General features: G+C 34.7%; 4 protein-coding genes across 5 annotated transcripts; 2 read left to right on the plus strand and 2 right to left on the minus strand.

The window, feature by feature from the left end:
* Positions 1-263: 263 nt before the first annotated feature.
* Positions 264-1,543, minus strand: AT3G50845 (MIP18 family protein (DUF59); the record flags this gene model as incomplete). Its single annotated transcript, NM_001084798.1, has 5 exons — positions 264-541; positions 809-854; positions 963-1,062; positions 1,229-1,332; positions 1,430-1,543. The coding sequence occupies 5 exons, from the start codon at positions 1,541-1,543 to the stop codon at positions 441-443; spliced, it is 465 nt and encodes a 154-aa protein (NP_001078267.1). The 3' UTR covers positions 264-440.
* Positions 1,544-1,675: 132 nt separating this feature from the next.
* AT3G50850 (Putative methyltransferase family protein) lies at positions 1,676-2,486 on the minus strand. Its single transcript, NM_114945.3, has one exon. The coding sequence runs from the start codon at positions 2,476-2,478 to the stop codon at positions 1,723-1,725; it is 756 nt and encodes a 251-aa protein (NP_190654.1). The 5' UTR covers positions 2,479-2,486; the 3' UTR covers positions 1,676-1,722.
* AT3G50860 (Clathrin adaptor complex small chain family protein) lies at positions 2,331-4,531 on the plus strand. Of its 2 annotated transcripts, NM_114946.2 has the most exons (7): positions 2,331-2,748; positions 2,851-2,893; positions 3,017-3,078; positions 3,176-3,272; positions 3,816-3,886; positions 4,045-4,136; positions 4,227-4,531. In NM_114946.2, the coding sequence occupies exons 1-7, from the start codon at positions 2,680-2,682 to the stop codon at positions 4,291-4,293; spliced, it is 501 nt and encodes a 166-aa protein (NP_190655.2). In that variant the 5' UTR covers positions 2,331-2,679; the 3' UTR covers positions 4,294-4,531. The 2 variants fall into 2 exon arrangements, with proteins under 2 accessions (NP_190655.2, NP_001327312.1); NM_001339486.1 differs by having other exon boundaries at positions 4,045-4,531.
* Positions 4,532-11,280: 6,749 nt separating this feature from the next.
* Positions 11,281-12,942, plus strand: MNP (GATA type zinc finger transcription factor family protein). Its single transcript, NM_114947.3, has 2 exons — positions 11,281-11,964; positions 12,335-12,942. Exons 1-2 carry the CDS (start codon positions 11,446-11,448, stop codon positions 12,701-12,703), a joined length of 888 nt encoding a protein of 295 aa, NP_566939.1. The 5' UTR covers positions 11,281-11,445; the 3' UTR covers positions 12,704-12,942.
* The last annotated feature ends 584 nt before the right edge of the window (positions 12,943-13,526 follow it).

Below are 13,526 nucleotides of genomic sequence, written 5' to 3' on the forward strand. Positions count from 1 at the left end.
TGAACACAGTCAAGAGGCCTATTAGCAGGAAATTAATGTTCATCAGAGATCTTAATAAAATTTATCCTGTTACCATGGTGAAGGAGCAGTCAAAGGCAAGTTTTCATATCTCAAGTTGATTTTTAGAGTTTTGGTGAAACTGATGGTACCTAGCGTTCTTATCGAAAGAGTGAACTTCAACAGAAATACTATACAATTAAAAGAATTTGATTTACTAACTTTTGCTGATGCTAAAACATTGCAGCAGTTGAACTTTGAAGAAGAAGGAGAAGTAGAAGACCCTTAAAATGTGTATTCTGAGATTCTGTATCATTATCAAGTAGAATACAACATTTGAACACACCCTTAATTTGTATTCTGAGATTAAAGAGCGCTCTCTAAGGCATTATATAAACCCATGATATGAAGCCTGTACAAGAGAGTAGAAGTAAATGATGTGATCATATCTCATCGGAGTAGATACACTCATCCACGAGCTGACGGAGATTAGGATTCTCCAATGCAGCCACCACTCTTTCTTTATCATTCAGTTGTTTGTTAACTGCAATACAAAAATGATCCCAATGAGTATTAAAGTTCAGAGCTTAAGACATCAACTTTCCCAAAAATACAAATATAGAAAACCAGATTTTGCAGTGATGTTAATTAGAAACTAAAATCTATCAAACCAAGGACAAGAGCAATGTTTATAATTTACACAAATCATCCATTCAATTTGCAATCTCTATATTAGTTAAGGTTTATAGAAAGCATATATGAACTTAAACCATTGCGAAGAGATGGTCTAGTAAACATAAGACTTCCTCACCTGAAACTTCATCAGCGTGAGAACCCGGAGACACTCTGATATCAACCTAAACATAAGTAAAACAAAACAGAAGCAATCACACATATGTAACAACTAACAAGTGATCTTGAGTATTTGTCTTAATCAGAAAAGAGTTTTTTAAAAGCAAGATGACCTTGTAATGAAGTTGCAAACATTCTTTAAGCTTAGCTCTCAGACACAGACCAATTATATTTGCCATACTACAATGCTGAATCGTCGGTGTAAACGTTATCCTGAGTTCATCACATAACCCAAACCAGCTTATTGTTAAAGATCATGCAAGTAACCACAAAAAGAGGCCTCAACATTAGTTACCAATACAGAGATAAAAATTGGAACTTTCTTCTGATAGTCTCTAAAAATCGATTCAACAAAGAATGATGTTTAATATAAACTCACAGGATGCGATCGAGCTTGTCATCGACAGTAACAGATTCTTCAGAGACAACCCTTAGCTGCTCCAAAGTATAAGGGTGTTCTGGATCTCTTATATCTCTTACATACTTTGTCCATTTTCGTCAAAGATTCCAAAAATATACATTAAACCCCCCAAAAAGAACAAAATCCAAAACAAAATTGATCTCAAAATAGAAAAAGGATATCATATATTTCAAGAGGATCAACACCATCATCTCTATATTGATCTTCTCTACGAACAAGCCCTTCCTTCTTAGCTTGCACCACTGGATTCGCGTTTATCAGTCCCAGAGTCATTTTCTTCTCTCTTTCCTCAGTCTTCGTTCTCTGTATTTTAATCAGAAGTGCTCTGCTTACAAGGTCACGGGTTCGAAGCTCCAACATTTATAAAGTGTACATAATTAAATGTTTCTCATAAAGTGTTTCTTATTTAACAAAGAAGCAAATTTCATTTATCAACATTTGACAAAATCTTCTTAAAGGTTTTGATTTTTCGGTGCAAAACGGTAAACTACAACTCCGATTCTAGCACCTTCTTGAGGATCATCACAATGTATAACATCAACATCGAAGAATCTCCGAGCTTTCTTGAAAAAAATCGATTCTTTCTTCCATCTCTTGAGGTGAGCCATAAGAAACACTCTCTCGGATGATCCTTCTAAGAGCAGAAAACGCAGCGTTTTGAGGAGAGGTTCATAAAGATGAACGTGATAAACCACGTCAGACGCTAGAATCAAGTCAACGTTTTGACCCAAACTTTCCACGTCATCGATTTCGCCCCAACGAAGAGACGCCACGTGGACTTTCCCACCGAACTTAGCCACGACTTGAGCGTTTGCGTCGGCGTTGAATTTGAGATTCTCGATTACGTTTGGGAGATCCGTCACCGTGACATTAGCACCTAGTGTCGCAGCCGCTGCGATACCGACGATTCCCGTTCCAGATCCGAGCTCGACGATGTTAATCGGAGAAGAAGAATCTGAACCGTCGGATTGAAAACTCGAGAAGGTGCGATTGAGAGGACTAATGTTTGGGTCACGACGGTAGTTATCTAAAAGCGTGACGAGAGTTGTTGCAGGTATCCAGAGCTTGAAGGCAATGCCTTGTGTCGGTAACTGACGAATCACAACCGTTGATTCGATCGAATTGATCCGGTACTTCTGAAGCTCCGATTCTACGTCGACTACTTTTTCTCCGATGTTAACATCGTCGTCGTCTTCTCGGAGAGCCATTGATTGTGACCAATCCTCACGACGGCCCCGCTACTATTTATTAGGGCACTCAAATTTGGTTACACGTGGAGGGTTGTTATTGGTGATGACGTCATCAAATGTAATTGAAGAAGCCTCTAAGATAGAGAGAGGGTTTGAAAATGTGAGATTCAGAGTTTGTCAGCGAGAGAGACGAAGAAAGAAAGAGAGGAGAGGTGGAAGATGATTAAGGCAGTGATGATGATGAACACACAAGGCAAACCACGTCTAGCTAAATTCTACGATTACTTGGTACGATGCTTGTTGAGATATGTTTTTCAATTTCGGTTTCTTCGATCAAAGTGACCGATTTTGTAAAATTGGGTTTTTGATTTTGTTTTTTTTGGATTTCAGCCTGTGGAGAAGCAGCAGGAGCTTATTCGCGGCGTGTTTTCAGGTTCTCAATCACTTTCTGCATCTTACGATACCTAACAATTTCATAATCTGTATCGCTAAGATCTGGGTCGATCGTGAAACTTGAGCTGAAATTTTGTTTTTTTGTTTTGTTTATAATTTACAGTATTGTGCAGTAGACCTGAGAACGTAAGCAATTTTCTGGAGATCGAATCATTGTTTGGACCGGTAATGGCGTCTTCATTGTTTATGCTATATAACCACAATACTTAGTTTAACAAAAAAAAACGTTGCTTTGGACACTTATTATTTAGTGTGTTTGCAGGACTCGCGGCTTGTATACAAGCATTATGCTACACTCTATTTTGTTCTTGTATTTGATGGTTCAGAAAATGAGCTTGCTATGCTTGATCTCATTCAAGGTCCGTTTTTAATCACTATGGTTCTTAGATTGCAATATAATCTGAAATGGCATGGTGTAAAACCTTTTTCCATTTTCAATTTTTGTGCTTTGGAATGAGAAAAGTTTCATAGATGTAGCTTGTTTTGAACATCTTTAACCGTTTAGCTTGACTATATATAGAAAGAGGGAATTTGGAATCAGAGTCTTGAATAGTAGAGTTTGTGCAGTGTCTTGGCTCTTTTATTAAAGCTTGTTGCCGTGAATCTAGTACAAATGCATATGAGTGGTGTGCGAGCTCAGCTGGTCTGCATAGGATGTGTTTAAAAGAGAACTGGGTGTTGAGTATTTTTGGATTGGTATTGGGTTCAGTCGAGAGTAGAGATTCTCTTAGATCAAATTAGTTCTTCGTTTTTGTGAATACAGAGACTGACTTAGCATGCCATCGACTGATGTTACATATGAATCATTGTCTATTCCTCTGCTCGTAAATTCTTTTTGCTTAACGCTTTGAAAATGTATTCTCATTGTATGATGATTTAAAGTTAGTTTCTTGCATTGGCAGTTCTTGTTGAAACACTGGACAAATGCTTCAGCAATGTCTGCGAACTCGACATTGTGTTCAACTACAGCAAGGTAATCTTATTACACAGAACAGTTTGTCCTGCAGTGTAGTTGATATTATTTTCAGAATTTGCTGCTGCAGATTGGTTGGATCTTTTAGATAGCTACATGAAACAAAAGCGTGTCAATAATATAGCTTTATGCCTTCTTCTTTCTTTCCTTCATTGCAGATGCACGCGGTGTTAGATGAGATTGTATTTGGAGGACAAGTACTGGAAACTAGTTCTGCTGAAGTCATGAAGGCTGTTGAAGAAATATCAAAGTAGTTCCCTAATCCTTCTCTCTCAATCAGTCTACTGTTTTCTGCATTTGTGGTGTGGAAATAAACAGTTGCACTTTCGGCATTGTGCAGATTAGAAGCTGCCTCAAATTCGATTTCACTTGTCCCCAAGTCTGTTTCCGGGTGGCGTGGCCGTTAGCTTCGAAAAAACTTGCCTGAATAAGTCAGAGAACATGTAACAAAAGCTTATCCAAGTCTTGATCCAAACATGTTTGTTTAATGAGCGTGGAATGTTGCGTGGATGGGCTCAGTAGTCTAACGTGGGCCTGTGAATTGTAATTGGGTAACGGACGGAACTGCTTGCTATTTTTGAGAATGTAACAAAAACGACGAGAAGTTAAGATCTATAAATGATAAATGATGTCCAAATTCAGATTTTGTTGTGGAGTAATAAAACTAGAATAGAAAGTATAGGGAGCTACAAGGTAAAATATAGGAAGTACGAAAACGCCGAACGGCGTGCGTTGCGTTGTGAAAAGAGTCAAAACGGAATTCGATGGGAGAAGACTGAAGATTCGAAAATGTTTGAAGTGCCAATTCATATCCAATTATCATTTTACCTTTTGAAATTCTTATGATCCATCTCTGCATTTTCCAGTACCAGCTTTTTGACCTTTTTTAGTACCCAATAGATTGATAGATACCTATGTGGGTTTTATATACGCAAAAATAAAATTGGTTTTATGTGATTTCAAAGTTTCTAGTGGCTATTGCCTAACCAATGGTAAATGTACACGTTTAATTGCTCTTTTAAAAAACACCAATAGACTAGTTGTTTACATAGTAGAGATTATACGATGAATTGTGAGGATAATGCGAATAGGAAACATCTAGGTTAATTGTTTGGCCATTTTGAGAGTGGATATCGAAATATTTGAAGTTTAAAGTAGTTATAATAATTTTCTATTTAGAGAAAATCGACGATTATCCGAATTAAGATGGAATGTTTCCCTCTTTATGCACTAAAAGCTAATGGGCAACAAGAACAAGAAAAAAGTTGGAAATGTTGTGTTGTGTTGAAGACAAAAGAATATAAGTGGAAGATTCAAAGTGGAGTTATTTAATTGGGAAACGTTAAGAGCGAAACACATATATAAAGAAAGAAACTTGTTGGATAAAGATGATACAAATCCAATATACATTTGTGCCCTAGAAGAATTGGTCAAGCTAGCAAAGATGTACCATGGACCAAAAGTGACCACCTTTGATCGTATTTATATATGCATAACTTATGTTTTTTTGTTATATCATGATTGATACCTCTCCCAATCTTGGGGCATTCCTCTAGTTGGTCCAACAATTTTTCTTTTTCCACTTTTGCCCTTTTCACTTACGTTGGACCACTCCCACATTTGTTTCTCTTCTTTTTTGCATTTTCCTATATTTATCTCCTTTGATTTATGTGATTATTTCATCCATTACACAAATCATTTAAATGTATATATTACATTTGAAAATGTTTGAAGTGCAAATTCATATCCAACTAGAGTAAAGTCTTACTAACACCAAAATTTTTATATTTGATCAATGTTAAGATAATTTGTGTTTCTAAATTGTTTTAGAAAAGCAAAATTGGAGCTACAAGTATACTACAGTCAACCATATGTATACTAGTTGACCGAATGCAAAAACTGTAGCTGAAGTGTTTTAAAAATATACAAAACAGTTCATAACATACGCATCTTTAGGAAATGTGAAGAGACGCTTTCGAGAGGACAACATGAATTTACAGGAGACGTAGACAAAAAAAAAAGTCTTAACATATGACAGCTGGAATTTGTACTCTTATAATTGTTGTTATTTAATTGCAACAAATAAAAACTTATTTTAAAGTGGTTATACATTAAATTTTGCCATAGACTCTGATTCAATCTAAAATACTAAACGCATTGAAACTCAATAAGTTTAAAATTATTCCTTACATTTTGTGTGAAAACTATTACTAATCTAGAGACTAACTACCTCTGTATAGACATCACTATTTTCACATTATTTTTGAATGTGTATAACAGTTCTAAATTGATATTTATATTTTTCACATTTTCTAGTGTTTATGATATAATTTGAAAAGCAGAAAGCATTCTTAGTTAGCCCCTATAATGATTTTTTACATTTTTTATGAAGGCTACCATACAAACAGAATTTTCAAACAAAAAAAATGAAAAAAATAAAGAGAAAGCAGAATCCATCAAAAGGGCAGAGATGAGAAAACATTCCAGTCGTGTTTTGTAACTTTTGAGGAATGTCCCGAATATTTTAATTAATGTGACCAAGACGACTCCTAAACCAACACACATACTACTATATTCTATTTTAATTAAACAGTTAAGAATAAATTAGTTGTTGTTTAATGACATATCATTAGATCGCTTTAACATGCATGCATGCGGAGAATTAAATCTCGCGGGCTTCTGTCCACGTGGCGACCCTGATTAACGACAAACGGATTAATTCAAGTAAACGTCGTCACCAAAAAACACGATCTCTGTCTTGGAACTCGCGACACTTTTTTGGGGAACGTTGTGGTTCCCACCGAATCCACCGAAGCCAACATCATCATCATTTGCATTTGCATCATCCCATCAAACATCGTGTAGTTTTATTGCTCTCGTTCTGGACTACGAGCCGGTCTTCTTTTTGTTTTGCGTATAGCCGTTTGGTTTTTCCTTTTTGGACTACTAAAATACTCTTGTCCACACAAACGTCAAGATACTTAAAACATCTCAATATTTGCATATGAACTAGTTAGTAGTATACATGTATATACTCGTCGGAAGTGACATTTTTTAAGATTGTGAAATATTTTGCGATATTTGAATTTAAAATAGATTAAAAACGATTTAAATTTCACTGTAAAAGCAAATCCCGGTGAATAATTACAGAAAGCCGATCTTGTACCGTAGTTAATTACGTAGTTAGTTTATGGGCATTAGAGAAATGTTTGGTTTATTCAAATCACTAAACAACCACGCGCCATTATAGCTCGTGAGAGTTTTAGAACGTGTGGGTCGATGGGAGCGTATTAGTCACGGGTGGTTGGGTCGCGTGTGTGATATTTAGTAGTAGCTTTGCATGTAGTGGCGAAGCGTAACGCTTTGTGTCTCGGGGTAATCACGGTTTTATGTTTCGAGTTTATCAAATTACTATAAATATAGATTACGTACAATAATTAAGAGTTATAAATTGTATAAATATAAACGTTCGACAGAGCATCTTTTGGAAAGTGGTGGTCGTCCCATTAGTCGAACTAAGTTTCGGCAATCTCAAGACGATCTGATTTTCACCTTTTTAATAGTATATCTATTTTCAAAAAAAAAATTGCAAGGAATTGATAGGTAACTTGCGATTGCGAAACAACTTTAACATAATTTTAAAAAAACTTGAGAAACAATGAGATAGCGTAGTAACAAAATAGCTACCATTTTCATGTATGTGTTGATCAACTGCATCGTCATTTGAAAGTTTATTGGATAGGTCTCGCTTTTCAGGTCCGAGTGTTTAGTATGATATTTATCATATGTGTGTTCGACAATGATACATATGTATAAGACTAAGCACTAAGCAGATTCGTCCGGATTACTCAACAAAACAAAATAAGATTGAGATTTGAGTCTTTGGATCATTTTTCTTTTTGGGTCAAAACGTTGATATTTGTAAGTTTATTGATAATAACAAAAAGATATAAATTATTGTTTCTTAAATAGTCATAAATTACATACAGTTCCTATTTTATCCCATTTTTTATAGTTAAATAATTAATTGTGCTAAATGATTTACCAATTCAATATATATATATATATATATAGTATTTTATATTTAAATTATGTTACTGTTAATGAAATGTTATAACCAATAACTTTTCATATATATATTTCAAGGATTTTTTTTCAGGTATGATGACTACATAATCAGCTACATAATACTACAAAACGATGAAGTATTGGAATGCAAAAATAATCAGCTATTGACTGACCATGATTTGTTATATTTTTGAAACTCAATTGCATGTTTTGTTTTGCCAGCATATATACAAATAACATATCTATTTCGATGAACTATAAAACCCCGTGATTATCCATGGAAACATATATGTGTACCATATCATTATAATTTGGCGATAGAGAACAAAAAAAAGTTATCATGTGGTATTACTATTAGGTATAATGATTTAAGAGGTGGGTCCAATAGCTTTTCCTTTGTTTCTTTTCACTAGTTCAAGATCAAATTTATGGGGAGTATTATTAGTTCTTTGACCTTTCCTTTTTAGAGAGTCCTTCTTTGACCCATCAAGATTCAAGAGCAGAATCTCTCTCTTGCTAAGCTAAGAAAACATGAAAAGTGGAATAAATATTTTTAAAAGAAAGAAGAGTATAGCTCATACATGTGTATGCATTGGTTAATTGGGGGTATGTTGCTTTGATGATTGTAGGAAGGTACTTCACTTGAATAGAGGGGATTCTTCCCTTTATCTTTTGGGTTCTTCACAATCTAATCTATTAGCTTTTCTTTTCATGCAGTATTTTTCTTGTTACTCTAAACCTCTTCCAAATCTTCTTGGATATTCTCATATCATTATGATTCCAAATTCGTTTCTCTTTATTAAAAACCCCAATAAGAATTGGATTCTCATGGTTTTCGATACGTTATTCAGCCATACGACGACTATGAGTGATTCTAGTGAGACTAATTGAGGATTTTTTTTTTCTATTTTTACATGAGAATACTGAAGATGTTTAATTTATCTCTGATTAAATATAATCCATTATACAGCATATTACGATAAGTAACACCGCCTCGTTTGTTTTTGTTTAGCTAGTAAACCGAAATTTTGATCGAATACATTATATAAAAATTCATGTAAAATACTCTACAATATAATACTCTCTTGTAGTCTGAATGTAATTATAAAAAAATGTTTTGTGTAGACATTAGGTAAACCATCTAGAGTATTAGAAACAAAATAATGTAAGTAAACGTAAAACTAAGACGATTTCATGACTAAATTATTTTGAAGGTCGAACCAACCAATCTTAAATACACATATATGAAGAAATATATGTTTTCGAACAAATGGCAATCAAGAAAATGCTTTTTGTGTGTTAATGAAATATAAGGTTGACACATCAATATCGCGTTGATATTCTCATTGTAGATTGTTGGTTATGTAGGGAGACTAATAATGCGAACTAGAAAAAGATATGTGAGTCAACTAAGGTTAGTGTTGATATAGCAACTCTCTTATGTTTTTAAATTTGCCATAAAATAGGTTGTTAGTCCAAATAGCCGATATAAACATCAATAGAAGAGTAATTAATCGTTCCATCGGAACATCCGATGAAATTGGAACGAGACCTATACAGAAGAAAACAAAAGAGCAACTAATCATCTTGATCACATGCCCAATATGCATTTAAGTAAATTGGAGAGAATGATATAGAAAAACAAGACATTATCTACAACTACAAGATATCAAAGCACTCGGTTAACCGCGTCCCTGTGAAGTGTTAGTTATCAGTACATGAATTGTGATTTCAGCATCTTGGTCCTTTTTTTTTTGGACAACCGTCATCTTTTTCTTGATCGGTTTTTATAACGTACAAACATATACTATTTCAACAGTTTTCTTTTAATTTTTTTTTTTTTTGAATATACACTTTCTTTCTTTTATTTGTTTGATTACAAAATTTTCAAAAAATAGTGTTCGGCAAAAAAAAAAATTAGATCGGCCAATGCATTATATCCCCTAGCGTAAGCTCTTTTTCAACCAATCGAGAGTCCATGTTTTCAATAAAAATAGGGTTTTATTAGTAACAGTAGTTAAAGCATTTAACATACGTAATCCCAAAAAAATAAAATAATTCTGTATAGGGACGAAGACTAGTATTCGTTGACGACAAGAGTAGAGTAGACTCTAGCTAGCTGCAAGTTTTGAAGAAATCTAATAACCAAATCTAAGTCATTTTACTTACATCATCATGGATCATCATTAACCACATGAGGCTGAGCAGATATCGAACGTGTGATTGCGATGTGGAGAAGTAAAGGACGAGGCCACGCGCAACTGAGCAGGAGCGCGTGAGATTCAGGGTTTTAGGGCAGAGATACGGAAAGAGACAGAGGTTTTATAGCATTATATTGAAAGAGAACAAATAAAAATAAAAATATGAGCCTCGTGATCGGAGATTTTTGCAGTGATGACTGTACTCTTCTTCCTCTTCTCTCCCCCTTGTCACGTGGGCTAAATTTTGACCACCCTTCTTCAATGACCATCAACATCGCATCACACTCTCTCCTTCTTCTTCTTCTACGTTTTTTATTTTCTGTTAAATTTCCTCCACAAAATCGATAATTTCAATTTTTTCATACAATATCATAGTTCTAGTAAAGTAAACATTCGTGTGTGAGTGACATAATAATTGCTTCAAAAAGAAATAACGAATTAATAAGAGTTGTGTGCTTGATGGTCCAAAAGTCGTATGTTTTTCACCATCACAATAAGATTTACCATATCTACTTAAACCAAACTTCAATCTATGATATTTGGAAGCTAGCAATGAATGATTTTGTTTTAGCATATGTTACCGAGCCTATTCATCTTTAGATTGAAAGTTTTGTGTCCAACAACTAGCAAACCCTTCGCTTTTTAAACCAAGATCAGTTTTTCTACATAGTTTCGACTTTTTGTTATTTTACTTCCCATCATATTTTGTTTTATTTACTACTGACATTTTCATAATGTACGGTACATTTTCATATATTAGCATCCTTATCTAAAAGCTAATCAACTCCATAACGTACTTGAAATAGGGATATTTTAGTTGAATTATTCAAAACAATCACACAGTGACACAGACTCTATGTAGACCAAGCATGTGTTATGTAATTAGAAAAAATAAACTGTGATTAAAATATCTTTTAACTTGTTAACTTGGCTGCCTAAAGAAACTTGATACTGTATCATCGTTCATCGTATTTTGTAATTAATAAAACATAAAAAAGCAAGGAAAACCCATTTGAGTAAATGATATATTAATATTACTTCGTAAAAAGCTGCGTCCCCACATATTCTATTGATTTTAAATACTATTCGTATTAATATAAACCTGCATATAAGCGTACATATACATTTCTGATTCTATATATAGGTGTGAGACCTTCTTCTCCATTCTACACTTCACTCCAACGTGAAACCTGCAAACTGAACTTATCTCTTCATATTTTCTTTAGCTTCTCTTAATTTTACACTTAGGGTTTTCAAACCAGTAGAGAGAGAGAGAAGTGTGTAAGAGCGATGATGCAGACTCCGTACACTACTTCAACGCAGGGGCAATATTGTCATTCTTGTGGAATGTTCCACCACCATAGCCAAAGCTGCTGCTACAACAACAACAACAACTCCAACGCCGGTTCTTACTCGATGGTCTTCTCCATGCAAAACGGTGGCGTTTTCGAGCAGAACGGTGAGGACTATCATCACTCTTCCTCCCTCGTTGACTGCACTCTCTCTCTTGGAACTCCTTCTACGAGGCTTTGTGAGGAAGATGAGAAACGTAGACGCTCTACTTCATCTGGTGCTTCTTCTTGCATCTCCAACTTTTGGGACTTGATTCACACCAAAAACAACAACTCCAAAACGGCACCGTACAATAACGTTCCTTCTTTCTCCGCTAACAAGCCAAGTCGCGGTTGTTCCGGTGGTGGTGGTGGCGGAGGAGGCGGTGGCGGAGGTGACTCTCTTCTCGCTAGACGCTGTGCCAACTGTGACACTACTTCTACTCCACTATGGAGGAATGGTCCTAGAGGCCCTAAGGTGACTTATTTATTTTAATTTTTATTAAAATGCAACTTCTTTTAATCAACACATGAAATGAAGATTTACAATAACCAAAAAGACAGTTCATCCCTTTGTTTTGAATATTTGCCTATCTGTTTTTTCACTAAAACCAATAAATCCCTTTCTCTATAGTTTAATTTATTGAAAGAAACATTAAATAATGATTTTGATGGTTCAGTAAATTTACTTGAATATAAGTTTTAAAACAGATATTTCAATAAAAGACATTAATTTATTTTCTTTTCGAATATTTTCATCACTATATAGAGATTTATGTATTGAACGAACATTAAATATAAGATATATTGATGGCTAATGATGATATGGATGGTTTTGGAATTTGCAGTCCCTATGCAACGCATGCGGCATTCGTTTCAAGAAGGAAGAGAGAAGAACTACTGCGGCTACAGGAAACACCGTCGTCGGAGCTGCACCGGTTCAAACCGACCAGTACGGGCATCACAACTCTGGCTACAATAATTACCATGCTGCCACTAATAACAACAATAATAATGGTACTCCGTGGGCTCATCACCACTCGACGCAGAGGGTTCCGTGTAATTATCCGGCAAATGAGATCAGGTTCATGGATGATTACGGCAGTGGAGTAGCAAACAACGTTGAATCCGACGGTGCTCACGGCGGTGTTCCGTTCCTTTCTTGGAGGCTTAATGTAGCGGATAGGGCAAGTCTTGTCCATGACTTTACCAGATGAAAGGAGAATAGAAAACGACGTTAGATTCTCTTAAAATTTCCATGTGGTTTAATTATGTCTAATTAAAAAAAAACCAAGAAAATATTTCTGAAAAAAATAGAAGTGTATATCGAGAGACGATGTTGATGTTTATTGATAGTGACGGTCTAACTTATGGTTTATCTATAAAGTACCGTTCTGGTCAATTTTTAAAATCATTTTCTAATATTTATTTTAAAAATATAACCTTCTTTTTATGGAAATCTTCTCTTCTCTAGTCTATAAAATAAACACTATAGTTAGATTCTTCTATTGATTACACAGTGATCGTCATAAAACATTACAGATGTAATCAAAACATTAGAAAGAAAAACAAAAAATGAAAGATGTGCATAAGAGAAAACACACAGACCAAAAATATAGACATAGGATATAACTCTTTTAATGTATATAGTTTAGAGTTGAACGGAGAAGTTTCAGTTCCACCTGAGTCCCTGAATTTCACAACTGAGACTTTAATAATAATAATATTCTTACTATTGGTTAATAAAAAATAGAGAAAATAAAATAAAAATTAGGGTGTTTGGTAGTGAAGATTGAAATCTGATCGTCGAATTGGGGAGAGATTAGATTCTGATCGTACCAATGTGGGTTTTGGTACTGTTGTGTTTTCAGTTTTGGATCAGAGAGCATTGTAGTGATTTAATGAACATATATTTGTCGTATTATGCTCTGCTTCTTCCTCCTTTATATTTTGACCGTCGTTTTGTCCTTTACTCACTCCTCTCTTCTTGACCTTTTGTTCGTGTCAATATGTGCTCTCAAGAATATTGTTTTTCTTCCT

The sequence above is a fragment of the Arabidopsis thaliana genome, chromosome 3 (assembly GCF_000001735.4).
Source record: "Arabidopsis thaliana chromosome 3, partial sequence".
Classification (NCBI taxonomy): Eukaryota; Viridiplantae; Streptophyta; class Magnoliopsida; order Brassicales; family Brassicaceae; genus Arabidopsis; species Arabidopsis thaliana.